This window comes from Podospora anserina, chromosome 5 (assembly GCF_000226545.1).
Source record: "Podospora anserina S mat+ genomic DNA chromosome 5, supercontig 5".
In the NCBI taxonomy this organism is placed as follows: domain Eukaryota; kingdom Fungi; phylum Ascomycota; class Sordariomycetes; order Sordariales; family Podosporaceae; genus Podospora; species Podospora anserina.
Window position 1 is genome coordinate 38,449 of NW_001914847.1, and position 14,978 is coordinate 53,426.

The 14,978-nt window shown below is 52.7% G+C and overlaps 5 protein-coding genes across 5 annotated transcripts; all 5 read right to left on the reverse strand.

The window, feature by feature from the left end:
• Window positions 1-4,293: 4,293 nt before the first annotated feature.
• On the reverse strand, window positions 4,294-4,675 carry PODANS_5_4480 (uncharacterized protein; the record flags this gene model as incomplete). The annotated part of the gene is made up of 2 exons (XM_001905265.1): window positions 4,294-4,468; window positions 4,575-4,675. Coding segments are annotated over 2 exons (276 nt in total), but the record flags the coding sequence as incomplete, so codon positions are not given.
• An 860-nt stretch (window positions 4,676-5,535) lies between these two features.
• Window positions 5,536-7,287, reverse strand: PODANS_5_4490 (uncharacterized protein; the record flags this gene model as incomplete). The annotated part of the gene is made up of 1 exon (XM_001905266.1): window positions 5,536-7,287. The coding sequence occupies one exon, from the start codon at window positions 7,285-7,287 to the stop codon at window positions 5,536-5,538; it is 1,752 nt and encodes a 583-aa protein (XP_001905301.1).
• Window positions 7,288-7,541: 254 nt separating this feature from the next.
• On the reverse strand, window positions 7,542-8,693 carry PODANS_5_4500 (uncharacterized protein; the record flags this gene model as incomplete). Its single annotated transcript, XM_001905267.1, has 1 exon — window positions 7,542-8,693. One exon carries the CDS (start codon window positions 8,691-8,693, stop codon window positions 7,542-7,544), a length of 1,152 nt encoding a protein of 383 aa, XP_001905302.1.
• A 1,161-nt stretch (window positions 8,694-9,854) lies between these two features.
• PODANS_5_4510 (uncharacterized protein) lies at window positions 9,855-10,370 on the reverse strand (the record flags this gene model as incomplete). The annotated part of the gene is made up of 1 exon (XM_001905268.1): window positions 9,855-10,370. One exon carries the CDS (start codon window positions 10,368-10,370, stop codon window positions 9,855-9,857), a length of 516 nt encoding a protein of 171 aa, XP_001905303.1.
• A 781-nt stretch (window positions 10,371-11,151) lies between these two features.
• PODANS_5_4520 (uncharacterized protein) lies at window positions 11,152-13,356 on the reverse strand (the record flags this gene model as incomplete). Its single annotated transcript, XM_001905269.1, has 5 exons — window positions 11,152-12,317; window positions 12,378-12,589; window positions 12,649-13,083; window positions 13,153-13,245; window positions 13,304-13,356. The coding sequence occupies 5 exons, from the start codon at window positions 13,354-13,356 to the stop codon at window positions 11,152-11,154; spliced, it is 1,959 nt and encodes a 652-aa protein (XP_001905304.1).
• Between the last annotated feature and the right edge of the window lie 1,622 nt (window positions 13,357-14,978).

Consider the following 14,978-nt stretch of genomic DNA (forward strand, 5'->3'; position numbering starts at 1 on the left):
TTACAATTATTTTTAATTTTATTAATGTTAAAAAAATAAAAAAAATCCAAAGGTACTAAAATGTGAAAAAACCGGGGTGGGGGGTTGGGAGGGTTGTTGCTTAGACTACGTATGAGGGGGGATGTTGTGACTAGCAGAGGAAGGTTTAGGTATGGTTACTATTCTTAATCGAGAAGGTCTTCTTGACTGCTTTACCAACTGTGTGGCGTGGGGTATTGTTCACGAGCTTGGCAGGGGCGGCCGGATGAGCAGAGTGAGTACTGCAGGTATGCGCATAAGGTCTCTTGTCAGATGCGCCTACACAGTTCTGCGGGTAGGCCCGTCTGCCCAGACACTCCGAATTAGGTACCACCAATCATCCACGGCGTCACCGCTCTAGGTTGATATCATGATCTCCGGTCATCGGCAGACAAATCTAGATTCTAACATCCGACCGGCGACCGGCCGCATGAAAGAAATACCACCCGACTTTGGCCCCAGCGGGAGACAGATCATCTGGCTGACTACTCTCATGACTAAGGGGGTTTCCAAACCCGAGGTTGCACGAGTTCAGGGATGGAGATGCCCGCCTTTTGCGCCACATTTCGATATTATATGTGTATGTATATGTGTCATTTATTCGCTGCGGGTGTCACACTATTTACCCTGGTACAGCGGAATTCGGGGTTGGGGGTACGAGGCTCGGAAAGTCGGAAGAGTTGAGTGTCACGAATGGAGATTAGGTACCTGATGACAGATATGTGGGAGACACAGAAGGTCGGGCTATGAGTAAGCGAATGCAGTTTTTGAGACTTGGGACTGGTTGGGCTGGGTGGTATGACCTCAGTTTTGGAGTGGGAAGGCTGTGAGAGGGGGTTAGTAATGGGGTGTGGGTGTGTCTCGGCCTCGGTTGTCAAATGTAGAGTGATCAATGGTTGATGGGGGCGGAATTGCTGAAGGCTTTCTCGTCTCTGGTGTAAAATTGCTGGGTTGAGGGAGCTGAAGGTGAGTGTTGAGATGGGTTACCTATATAACGGATGAGATGTGGATATTTCGCCCCCTTGGATTTTGTTGCAAGTTTCACAGCTTTTTTATTTCTTTGTCTCATAAGAAATGGCTGAGGCATCGTCATCGTCACATCCAGCGAGGAAGAGAAGGCCCCATAAAAGGAGTCGACATGGCTGTCTGACATGCAAGCAGCGGCATATTCGATGTGACGAGCTCAAACCGGTCTGGTGGGCACAAGCTTTGATCTACCTATGTCTTGTGCGTATGGCTAACGGGAGTAGCACCAACTGTCTGACACGTGGGGGGGAATGCGGTTATGCTGCTGAAGGAGCCAGGGGTGCATCTGATTCCCCTTCGTCGGCAGCTGCAACAATGCAACCACCTCTGGTAGCGTACCTGAGCTCACCGGCAGATCCATTTGATACATTGCCTATCAAAATGCCATATCGGTCGTTGGAGCTGTTCAATCACTGTATGGATCCAGCATGCATGTTGACTTGATAAAGGGGGTGAGGCTGATATTCAGGGGGAAAGTTGCCAACTATCGGATCTTCAGCCGGACGGCTGTACCGAAGAGTGCGAGTTCCCAGTGGTTAGTTACAGCCTCCTTACTTGACAAGAATGGGCAATATAGCTGACAGAACACTGTCGGAATCGCCCTCTCCAATCCAGACACATTTCGAGCCTGTCTCATCATGAGTGCGCTGCACTATTCCCGAATCAGTGGCGGCCTAAGGGAGTCCGAGATGGAAGAGACGTACTTGTACCACAAGCTCGAGGCGATGAGGACTCTAAACAGCAAAGTTACAGACTTGGAAACGTGCACTAGTGATGGGTGTCTGAGCTTGATTGCTGGGTTAGCTTTGGCTGAAGTAATACCTTTGTTCTTCTTAGGCCTGTATCGCACTGCTAACAATCTTAAGGGTGGCATGGGTGACCCAACTGCCGCCGAGGCACATATCAATGGTCTCTGTACTTTGATCGACATGAAGCGCCCCGAGGAATGGCAGCATCGGTTCTATGGGATGCTTCAAAGAATCATTCTGATGTAAGTTGAATACACCGTTACCAATCCCAGGCAGATTTCAGTCTTTCGAACCTCTGCTTCACTTTTCCGATGTCTGTACTAAATGTTTATCAAAAGGGCTGGCAGTTACATTGCTGCATCCAGGGACCCGTTTCTAGAATCACACATCATCGAAACCGACTTGACCCTCTGCTATCCCCATCCATATTTCACCAAACCCACATCAACCCTGTTATCAACTGCTCAAGTCCAAGCCACTAGCCTCTCGCCCTTCTATCTGACCTCCACACCCTGTCTCGAGGCCTGCAAAGCCGATGTTGAGGGAGAAGTACTATTCAACGTCCTTGAGCGCCTCACCTCAATCTGCTTCACGCCATACGACAACAATAACAGCGAGACGACTTCACTCCTCCTCTCAGACACAGAGTCTTACATCGCCAGCCTGCTCTTTCAACCAGACCCTTCCTCGTCTTCACCATCCAAAGCTTCATTTCACAAGGACCGGCATCACAAAAAGAGCAAGAGAAAAGGCCACCCATACAGTCAAGCACCACCAATCTACTACCCAAGCTCAAGCCGTGCCTGGGCCGCAGCCGGTTACTTCTACACCCATCTCATATTATCCCCTCTCTGGACCCAAACCCACCAAGACGAGACCATAGACCCCGACCTCCTCTGGCATCTCCTCAACACCCTCCGAGAAGACATTACCAAAACCGAAGCAGCCATGAAAATTGGCGCCTACAGCCCAGAGCTGTGGATATGGGAGGTTGTCATAGCCGCCTACACCGTCCGTGTGTCTCTCCAGAGACAACAGCAACAGCAACAGCAACAACAAGACCCAATGACGACGGGCTTGGCAAGTGTAGCTGAGGACATCTTCAGCACTACATCATCAGAAGTTTTATCAACCTCTCAAACAGACATCTGGCCCGGCCTCACCTACGCCGAAAGTTCAGTTTCTTCATCTTCCTCGCAGGATCGTAGCGGTGCTTCTTCACCGTCTCACGACAATCCCGACCACCCGCACACTTATATTCCGCCTGTGTCACCTCCACCAAAGGATAACCTCCATTCCCTCAAGCTATTCTTCCGTCAGAAGATCGCCGTATGGAGCCAGAAAACCAGGGTTGCGGATTGGGAAGGGGCCAGGCAAATGCTGACTAGAATCGTGTGGCCCAATCAAAGCGCCGGCCAACTCACAAGTTATTCTGAAAGGCTAGATACGATCATGAAGACAATTTGGTACGAGGCCTGTCTTCGGTTGCAATGAGGTGTTCCCGTTGTAAACCACGAGCTTGACGTCAAGCACGCAATGTTTGGTACCCCTGAATCACAATACAGGGTTTCAATGGTCACGTTTGGAACCGCGTGCTTCTGAGGACAACCAAACCATCTAGGAGAACGGGCACGGTCGAGGAAATCTTTTGATATGAAGATGAGAATTCTGGTGGGGAGATAATGCCGATCATGTATATAATTGCACCAAAGCCTGCTTAATTTTTGCTTACTTTGGCACCCGTAAACCCCCCCCCCAAGGTAGCACGATGACTGTACCCCTTCTTTCTGCTTTCGACGACCCCCCCGCTGCGCTGGCTTGACTTCCCACTGGCTCCTCTTCGGTCCCGGGATATCACGGCATCTGAAGAACTGCGGCGAGTGAAGGAGCTCCCTGATCGGTCTCTTGACGGTGGCCTTCGAGTTCGGGATGGCGATCTAGGTGAAGGTGATCGTCTCCTCTTTGTAGACCTCGTAGATCGACGATGGGTTTGATGTCTTGACTGCCCATGCATGATGAATCCAGCACGGCCGAAACCCAATCCAGTGGGTCATCATCAGTTCGCGGGTACGGCAAAACCCAGGATGGATCAGGTCGACCCTTAAGAACCTGGGATATGTGGGGCAGTTGGGTAAATTCAGGACTCAGTCCCAGATTCCAGTTGCCCACGTCACTAGGCGCGTTCAGGCAAGTCTTAGGGACTCTCCTCGCTGTCGGGTGGTTCTCCGCGGTGGCCGGCAATAGCGCACGCCAGCCTAATCCAGAAGACTTGGCCCAATCCTTCGCAGTTCGACGCTCAGAATCTTGTGCCTCGAGGTCAGAATCGTACCGAAACACTTGGTTGACCTTCTCTGGATCCCCCGTCGCGGCAGCGTACATCAGCAAGGTCCTTCCCGGAACCCAAGTCAGCTTTTTGCCGTCACGGGTTATTGGAAGGCTTTGCATGATGTGTGACATTACACCATTGCGCTCGGTTCCCTCACCATAGATGGGGCTATCATCACGTCAAAAAACCCCAACCAAGCAATAGGGCCATGTCCTCGGGCCTGGTTGTAACTCGCCTTGACGCCCAGGACATTCTCTGCGCCACACTACAGGTGTGCAAGCTTGCAATGCCCGTGAGAATGTGGTGAGGTACTCCTGTGGCTTCCTCCATAATTGCCGATATGGAAGAACTTGTGCCCAGCTGAGTCCATCCCGAATCGAACAAGCTCATCTTCCGTGGTGCTAGGAGTTCCTGAAGCGTCCAACCACGTGCGGCTGTGGCAGACCTGATCCAACTGTCCTTGATGTACGTCGGAGAGGTAAGCGTAGCAAATTGCTGACTTTTCGTACCAACGAAACATGGAGTTGATGGCTTCGCTCAGCTTAACCGCGCGCTTGTCTTGCCGATACAACATGTGTCGATCCAACTGTAGGCAATGCCATCTTTGCAAGCTTGCCCACGGCAAAGTTCTAACTTTGCCTGGCGATTGATGTCGCATTGATCCAATGATTGCATGTCTTGGAATGATAACTCCTCATCTTTCGAGGCACTTGGTGCGAGCGTTGATGAGCCGCATTTCCCTCGCCGTAGATCTTGAGGTCTTGACTGTGGTGAGGTATACGAGGTACTAACGTACGACCAAAGAGCAAACAAAAGATCGAGTAGCGACTGTGCCCTGTCTAAGGTCTGGGAGGCGGTTACTGAGTTTGGGCTATGGTGGGAGGTTAAGTATCCTTGGGTTGGGAAACTGTGCCTTGCGCGGCTGCCCCGCCTCTGACTCCCCATACATGCATACATATGAGCCCGTGAATGGCGTTTTGGTGTCACAGTGACTTCAGGCACATAGCAACTATAAAAATTCTCCAACAGTTGTTGTCCCGTCGGATGTGGGCGATTACTGAGTACCTAGGTAGGTAAGCGAAATTTACAGGACGTGTGAGTGTGATGGAGCATAGCATAGGTTCCTACCATAGGAAAGATTTCGTGAAGCTCAGGCATCATAGTATATCAATCTTCCCACGCTGGCAGTGCCACCGCTCTAATGTAGGTACTTTAGCTGTTGCCTGAGATTGGCTTCAACTCAGGTTTCACCTTTGGGTGAGTTCGCCAACCGCCCATGGGGTTGGTGTCTGTGATCTGGCAGGTCTTCAAGTGTACGTTGGTTGAATTAGTACCTTGATCAACTACGCAAAGGATTCCGTCTTGTATGGTAACTCTCAACGATAACCAAAAACAAATTCATTTTATCACTTATATCTATGCAGCCGGCTCGTCCTCCTTCAAAGTCTGCTCATCATTCAACTTTGGATTCCGCAACGTCGACGCAAAAGCAATCAGCGGCACACACAAACAAATCCCCGTAATCGTCAACAGCCTCTGGGCGTACTTGTAAGAGTCGATCAACGCCTGCCGCTCGGGCGTGCCCACAGGGTACTGCTTCGCAAAGGCAAATGGATTCCCGTAAGCAGATGTTGCCAAGGTCTCATTGTTGAATCCCTCCATCCGCCAGGCAAGCTGGTTTGGCAAGACCTGAGTCCATATCCCGCCCGAGACAGCACCGCCAAATGCAGATCCGAGGTTGTAAGTGGCGAGGTAGAGGCCCGTCATGACAGCGAGATTCTCGTGCTTCAGCGCCACTTGAAGAGAGGCCTGCGCCGGGTAGGGAAACATGCCGCCGGCGATACCCAAAACAACCTGGGCGCCAACAACACCAGCTCGGCTGGACATGTCGGTATCACCTCGATACTTGATGAGGAGACCGAAAGCAACCATGAAGAGGCATGTTCCAACGACGATAAAGACTTTCAGCCGGCGGACCTTGTATACGACAAATCCGAGAACGGTGCCGGTAAGAACACTGAAAAATGTGTAGAAGGAAGACACCCGAGTGGCCGTCATGACGTCGAAATCGAAAGCAACGACCAGAACCGAATACAAGTAGTCGCCTTGCATATACCACGCCCAATTCAGCATCAAGGCGATTCCGAGGGCGGCCCACACAGCTCGATTCTTCATGAGTCTGAATGGCACAAGCGGTTGGGGGGTGTAGAGCTGCCACCCAATGAAGAGCGGTATCGCGGTGAAGCCAGCTATCAACGGGCCAAGGACATGAGCGCTGGTCCAGGATGTCTTGAAGCCACCTGCCAGCGTGACGGGTACCAAGAGCAAAGCGAAGACAGCAATCATGAGAATGATTCCGATGACATCGAGGCGCCAGAACAAGTACGCAAAAAATTTGCCCCAGGGGAGAGCTCTGATCGGGTCGACGTATCCATCCATCACATGTGACCTGCGGGCTCGACGGCCAGTTACCAGGAGACTGATGATCAGAGGCATGGCGCACACCGGATAGATGATACACCACATGCCGATGGCCCATCGCCAAGTTGTGACAGCAAGCACGGCCGAAGAAATGTTTCCGCTGACCCAAGTCAATACGAGGAACGAGGCGTTGGGGATGTAACTGAACAGCAGGCGAGCTCGGGTGGTGGTGATGTCGGCAATGATAACCTCGAGCAGTAAGATGATCATGGTGTATCCAATCTGGTAGATGAGCGCCCCGGTGGCAAATGTTTCGACATTTTGTGAAGTTGCCTCCAAGACGGTGCCGAGAGTGTAGAAAAAGACTGACAAACACACAAGCTCGACACGGCCAAAGATGTCGGCGATCCTGGCTGAGGTGGGTTGTGCTGCGGCGGCGATGACGGAGCGTAAAACGTTGACAGTTGCCAACAGCGAGTGCTTGGAGAAAGAAGCCGTGGCATTAGGCTGGTAAGCGTAGCGGAGCATGCCGTCGAGACCATAGGCGAAGGCAATTATGAAGACGCCAAAGAAGATGAAGACGTAGTCGGCCTTGGTGAGAACCGAAGCCAGCGCCTCGGCACGGCGGACACCAGGAGACTTTTCATCAGACAGAGCTGCTGCCGGCAACGGTGGAGCTTCTTTTGTTGTCGGCGAAGATTCCGCCCTGTCCGTCGTGGGATCATCATCACTGCCTTTGGTAGCCATGGCGAACGGAAGCTGTGCCCGGGGGCCGAGGGAGAAAATGACCGGGCAGCGGGTTGCCCTGGACGTGTCTAAAAAGGTAGGTTAACGTAGGCCAGGTTTTCCCAACGACAAAACAATTTTTAGGACCATGGAACAAAAATCTGCAGCATTCGTGTATGGTGCCGCCATTGTCGAAACTCTAATAACATGACATCATGACCCACCTTCCGAACTTCGATATCAAGCCACCAGAGCAGGTACGAGTTCCTCTTCCGTCAACTCCTCAGATACCCACAAACCCTCTCCCCCCACCTAACCCCCCCCTTATAAACCCACATCCCCTTCGCATTCCCCCCCCTCAACCCCTCCACCGCCACCGCCAGCTCCTCCCCCCTCCCCTCCCCCCTAATCTCATCCAACCCATACAAAAAGGTTTTGAAACTAAACACGATCCCCCTCGTCCCCGGCAGTCTCGTCAAGGTCTGCAACTCAACCCTCAACCTCGTCTGACTAACATCAATACCCTCCCTATCCTCCTCCGTCAAACTATCCACTTCATGCTCATGGATGTGGTTACCGCTCGGCGTGTACAGCTCCTTATGCGTCTGAAGCCCCCAGTTCACCCTCTTAACTGGCTTTCCCACTTCCAGTTTGGAGAAGAATTTCTCCATGCTAGCACCGATTTTGCCGTAGGAAGGAACAGGACCGTGGATGCCGGCTAGGGTTTGGTCTAGCTTTGTTGAAGGGTCGAAGCCGGAGGGGTGGCAGCAGAGGAAGGCCACGCAGCGGTGGAGGCCGGTAGCCGGGTCGGGGAGCAGGAGGAAGATGTCGTCTTCGATGGTTGTGGCCAGGGTGGAAAGGAGCTCGTCGGGGGGGAGGTCAAGGGGGGAGACTGGAGAGAGGCAAGAGGTGATTTTGTTGTGAAGGGTTGTTCGATCGGGAGAGAGGGAGAACATGGTTGGGTAGCGGGTGGGTAGGTAGGTGGCCATGAGGTAGGCGTAGAGCTCCCTGATGGGGGCGATGCCAGAGGGGATGTACCCTTTGACAACTTTTGGGTGGGAGGCCAGGATTGCTTTCCGAGCGGTGACTCGATCGAGATAGTTCTTATCCATGATGATCAGCTCTGACGGGGAGGAGGTCTGAATGGCCATGGTGATGTGGTATTTTGGCTTGAAGGGCCGGAGCTGGAGGGGTGGTGTGTCCTGCCATGAGAAGTCGTGAAGAGGTTCGATTTTGACCTCATTGTGGATGTCTTCATCGGTTGTCTGCTTCGCGATGCCGGGCTTCTCTCTGTTGTCGTTGAAGCTCGGATGAGGATAAGGTGATGCGGGCTGATGAGGAGGTGGGGATCGGCCCGAGAGTCGCCAAGCGACAACTGTTGCCGCGACGAGCAACAGTACCAGAAGCACCCCGATCATCAAAGACATGTTCAACAAAGTTATACACATGTCTCTGTTGGGGAAGTTGATATCTGTGTATTATAAGAAAAGAAGCCAATGTTTGGGCAAGAGCTCTGATATCATCTGACATCTCCCGTCCTCGGCCACCCCGAAAGATAGTGCCTACCCCACCTTGATCAAGATGACTCCAAGATCTGGGCTTTGATACGCCCACGTTGTCCACAGAACCTTTAGTAACGGCCACCGATCGGAGTGCATTCACAGGGATCCGCCATGCAGTTAGGCTGATCCAGACCCGGCTGGGGAGGACACTGCTCTCATCGAAATCATGCCTTCAAAGGGACTTGGTCGAAAGACTAACAAGGTTCATTGATAGAATATGGTCGGAACGTTTTCCAGAGATATACAACGGGGTATTCTTCTTAAACTAGTATAAGTCTTGTCCATTCAGGACTTTGCGGCCCTCCTTTATTCTTCCCCAACCAGGGGACATCAATGTAAAGCAACATGCTTTGAGCCGGCCATCTTTGACCGCACCAAACGGGTTCACCGCTGTCTGAGGTGTACACGAGGCATCTTGCACCTCGAACGTAATGTCTTTCTCCATCCGCATCTGGTCTTGGGCCGTCCAGCGGACACCGATCCCCTGCACAGAAGCCCAGGACCAAGTCGATTCAATGTAGCGTTCTGGTCGGGTGCCTATGTCGGCCTTATTTGTACATCACAAAAGGTCCGCGTCAGGTTTTTGGTTCCATAGCCCAGCCAAGTACACAGGGTAGGGGCACAGCCCTGTTGCGACTTTGGATGTGAGTCCTGAAAGCGCGGGCAGTCTGTCCGAGCGCACAGTCAGGGCCCGTTTCGAATAGTTTTCAACAACTCTCCCCCAGCTCTTGGAAAACAAATATCTCGTCCTGTCGACCTTGCAGAACCCTGACCCGCAGTCTTGGACAAGCTGTCTTAACTTAGCCCCAGACCTCTTCAACAGCCCATCCCGTTCACCCTTGCAAAATCAAACAATTGCGTGGGTTGCTGGACCATGCACCTGGCTCCCAGTGTATCCCATTAGCTCCGTTGGATGGCTCGAACCCTGAAGCTAAAAGATTGTATGATGCGTCGGAATGAGAGCAAGCTTGTGGAAAGTCCCAGTGAGAGGTACCACTCGACAGCTCTCGATCTTGCTCGGTACACTCACATCTTGTCAACTTTCCCATCCCGTCTCGAATTCTCCAAAATGCAAGACTCTCTTTGACAAGTTACGTTCTTGAAAGGCCCATGCCCGCGCTTGAAGTATAGACTCGTGATTTCTTGGTATCGTCGCGCTATCATTGTCATGAGGGCGGTTGGATGGCCGATGCGTTGGAGTCTCTCTGTAAGTGTTAACATACCACCCGTGCACCTGTATGGCTCAATGACCACTCTGAGATCTTCGTCAGGGATCCGCTTCCCGTGTAGCAATAGCCTGCTTTCATAGCATGATAAACCAGAACCACTGCTGTTCCCCACATCTGCCGCTATGGTGATAGTAGCGCCCACATATATGTTGTGCATCTGAGCGGCCTGCTCCTCCCAGTCCAGCATCGAATCCTGAATGATACAAAGAGCATCAACCCGAAGATATCGGAAGCCTAACTGGCGGGTGACGTGGATGGCGTGCTGAAGCGTGAGAGGCAGTGATGACGGAGAGACTGCTTGTCCGCTAGGCATACTTGACGGGCAGGAAACATGCAGGCTTCTTGCTGGCCCAATATCGTGGGAGTGCCCATGCAGTGACGGGGTAGGATAGTGAAATTCCGGAAAAAGAAAAAAAGGAAAAGAAAATTGATACAGTGGCTCAATATGTGGTCAAAAAAAGGTGTGGTAAAAGGTGATGAATTGAGAAAGAACTATCAAACAGGTGCTTCAATCAAATAGATGCTTGATGCGTGAGGGGCCCAAGCGGAGCGAGGTGGAACCCAGGGCTGATAAGAGAGAGCTCTATAAGGGGCGTGAAGAGTGTTGTGTGAATGGCCTCTCCCAACACTTCAGGTCTCAAAAGTGAATATCCAAAATGACCAAGCTTCAAACTGGGCCGGCATCTTTCCGCCCACTTGACAGTCACCCACCCCGCTACCAAACGCCTGTCGTGGGTGAGATTTCCGTAAGTATGTGGAATCCATGATGGAAATGGTTTTGATTGTCCAACCTACTATTGGGGGGGTGCAAATAGAGCAAGTGCCTTGACATGCCCTGATATATCTTTCTTAATCCGTTCATACATCACAGGTCCAAACGAGCAGCTGTCCAAACCGATAACAACATGAAATTAGGAGTCTTTCACAACTTCATCACCCCCCTCCCTTTCCAAGTTTTCAACAGAATAGCCCAGGTATCTCATGAAAAATCAAAACAACAAAACCCCCTCCATCCCAAACACATTTCAAACCACACCCCTTCGGTCCGGTTCAGTCATCAAACTCCCCAACCCTAAATCAGAATCAAATCCCCTTCACAGTCTCCCCCCAACCCCACCACCCTTGACCTCCCCCTCCGTCTCCGACAAGGTATTCCTCCCACTCCCCAGCCTCCCCTCCCCCCCAACCCGCCCCTCATGATGATCCATCGTATAAAGCGGCCTCAGCTTCGCCTCCCTCCTCCACAAAACCCACCTCTTGAACCACCAAGGCAGCACATGCCGCACCTGATACCCCGCAAACTCCCTCGTCGGCACCGCAAACACATAATCCAGCTCCTCTAGCGTCTTCTGCTTCGTCTCGGGCACCCAAAAGAAAATCATCACCAGCGCCAGGGCATTAAACCCGGCATACAACCCAAACGCACCCACCGTCCCCAGCGACTCGAGCAAGAACGGGAACGTCATGCCCAGCACCGCCGCCCAAAAGAGACACGTCGCGACCGAGAACCCCATGCCTACTTCTCTGTGCGAGAGGGGGAACACCTCGGCGCTGTAGGTGAACGGCACCGGGCCCTCGCCGGGTGAGTAAAACGCGGCAAAGAGGTAGACAAACAGCGCCACGAGGGCGGTCCGGGCGGTTCCCTGCTCCAGCAGCGTGCAGAGGCCGGCCGCCAGCAGGGTCCACGTCATCTGCGGGAAGGTGAACAGCAGGAGTGATCTCCGGCCAAAGGTGTCAATCGTCCAAAAGGCGGGGAAGGCAAACAGCCAGTTGACCAGCCCGAACCCAAACGACGCGAGCAGAGCCTGGTAGTCGTCCTGCCCGGCGTCCTTGAAGATGGTGGTCGAGTAAAAGGCAATGATGTTGATGCCGCACATTTGCTGGGCGATCATGACGGTGAAGGCGGCCAGGGTGGCCCGGCGCACGCGGGGAATGGTGAAGAGCTCAGCCATGCGCTGAAAGTACCACGAGTTGCGAAGGAGTTGCTCCTCGAGTTCGAGCTGGGAGTGGATGTAGAAGATGTCGCGGGCTACCTGGATCGGGTGGTTTCGCAGTCTGATCATGGCATCCCAGGCTTTGCCGTAGCGGTTCTTCTTCATGTACCAACGAGGTGACTCGGGGCAAAAGTAGATGAGCACGAGGAGAGGGACCGCGGGGATAAAGGGGGCGCCGAGCATCAGACGCCAGTTGATGTCTCCTGCGCTCCACACAGCCAAGTTGAATGCGGTACCCAACATGATGCCGAATGCCGTCCACATTTCTGTCGTCTCGTATTAGTAAAAACTCCGTTCCGTCGCACATCATGTTGATGAGCACTTACGCCAGGACATGACCAGAGCACCACGGATCGAGGCCGGCGAGTTCTCAGCTGCGTAGATAGGCACAGTCGAAGCCTTGACGCCCATACCGACACCCATGAAGAGACGGCAAATCAGCTGCTCCCACCACGTGTGGCAGAAAGCAGAACCGATCACAGGCCAAAGACAGAAATGCGCGCTGAAGAAGATGACACCACGACGGCCCCACAGGTTGCTGGGCAGAAACATGTCAGTTATGCCATTGCTACTCCTGCCATGGAAACTGGGACTTACTTGATCGGATCAGACAACCAGCACCCACACAGTGCACTCCCAAGATACGGACCGGCATTGACCAGCCCGAGAAGAAGCTTGTCCCGGGTTGATGTGCCACCAATTCCGTAGATATCCGGGAAGAAGATGTTCGCTCCATTCGTGCCGGTCTGATCCCACCCCTGAACAGCGGCACCGATCGAGCAAGTCGCAATAGTCAGGAAGAGCTTGGCAGGGAGGCGCCACTTGTGCTCGACCTCGTCCCGCAAGACCTTTTTCTCTGCCTCGTCGAGGGCCTCGGTTCCTTCGATTCTGTCGTAGTCGTCCGGGTTCTGGGCGACGAGAGCACCTTTGCGGAAAAGCTGGACATGTTGAGCCAGTCCTTTTTCTTCGCAAAAGGCCTCTACCCGCCGCATTAGCTGGTCTCGTGGGATGCCCTCAAGGGGGTTTTTGATCCTGCGTTGAAGATATGTGTAAGTGGTTGGGCCATCTATTAGTGCTTCCATCCAATGGTAAGTATCTCACCTAGCTTCCAGGTTGGCATTGAGGTCGACATGGTCGTCTGCGGACCGGCCTTTCTCGAGATGATGTCCGGTGGCACCCTTGGGCTCGCTGCTACTTGCGGGGTGTCAGTTCAAAGTCTACACTGCCATTAACTGGGTGTTTTTTCCCGCACAGTTTCTCATTCCCAGTAGTGCCGGTGTCCGAAATAGTTGGACTGTCCGGCATGGTTGCGGTGGTGGGGGATGGTTGTCAACAGTAGATGGTAGATAGATAGTCTGAGTGCTCTTGAGCTAAATGAGAATGGAAACACAACGGGACAGAGCGCCACCGGACGAGGTAGTCTTAATATTCCCCGGTATCCCACGCACGCAGGTGGCTGACCTGAGTTGCACCGATGTCGTACCCCGTGCTCCCTTCATCCCCCTCACCCATCACCCTTTTTCCCCGCAGAGAGGCAACAGGACATGAAAACTCTGGATAAACCTGGTAGGTGACTGGCCTGGCGGGTGCAACAACAGACTTGCAACTGTGAAGGAAGTGATCGACCCCATGCCAAGGCGGAACTGTTGGTAGGGTCTAACACAAGCTTAACTCGGAACCTTTTGTGTCGACCCTGTCCATCATTCCCTCAGGGTCCCACTCTCTTGCTGCAAGCAGGCTTATACGCAGCAGGACACCGAAAGGATGAATAAATCTCGGTCAGACGTGCAGAAGGAAAGCAGGGTTTGCTGCCTTTGGTCCTCATCACGCAGTGAAGATCCCAGAACGCTACCCTGAATGCGGTTGTACCCTCGCGGATGATGTTGGGAGCTTTTGCATGTGGCATGCCGTGTTTCCGTTGCAAGAGGACATGAATCATGAACATGCCCGTGTTGTGATGCTCTGGCCTACCCGACAGAATGGACAGAGGGTTCCGCTGATCAACATCCCCGGATTTTGCTGTGGATGAAATGCAAAACAATGCCTCCCAAAAAAGACATGTGCCAGGCCATCTCGAGATATGGGCAGTCGGACAAAAGAAAAGCCATCGACGCCATCTGAGATCCCTCCCACGGCACACAACGTGAGACCCTGGTTGAGGCGTCAGGCTTGGCGGTCACTGCCGAGGGGGCCCGCTCTTGGCTGACGCAATTTGTACCGGACACACTCCTCCTTGTCTCCTCCTGTCAAAGCCTTTGGCGTTTCTTGGAATTAGTGTCAAGAAGGGCTATCGGTCCGATGACTTACAGAAGATTTCCTTTTGGAGGCAGGCCAAGAGCGAGAAAAAGAGAAGGTCAAAGGCCAAGTTGGTCAAGAGATGGTGGCGTCTGGGAGTGAAATGCTTGAGACTGACAACATCTCGACTTCATCCGTAGGTAGACATGATAGAGGGGGGAGATACTCGCAGGATGGTGTGTCTCGTATGTCGTATGTATGTCAATCAATTCAATGGGACAGCACACGGCATGCTATCGTGCATACTGTAGGAAGACGACTGCTGGACGGGAAGTGCCCCGGTTGTAACGGCGAGAAGCGAACGAATGGATGGATGGGTCGATGGCTGCCCCGCGGGGATAACGACAGGCGGGGTACCCCATATGGGGGCGGGTAACTTTGGCACTTTTGGATCCGAGTGCCATGCGAAGCTCCTTCTCCATAAATTGTTGATCACAGGGAGCCACTTCACGGTTCGGTGTGATGATTGGGATATGTGTTTATCCTCCTTTCAGAGACCCAATCCACCTTCTCGTTTCGGTCATTTATTGCAGAAGTTGTGTTTCATTGCACCTGCTGTCCCATCCAAAGCTCGAGATTGTTTCTGCGAAGGATCTCACCGCTTGTCGGTTTGGTTATCACATTGTCCAACA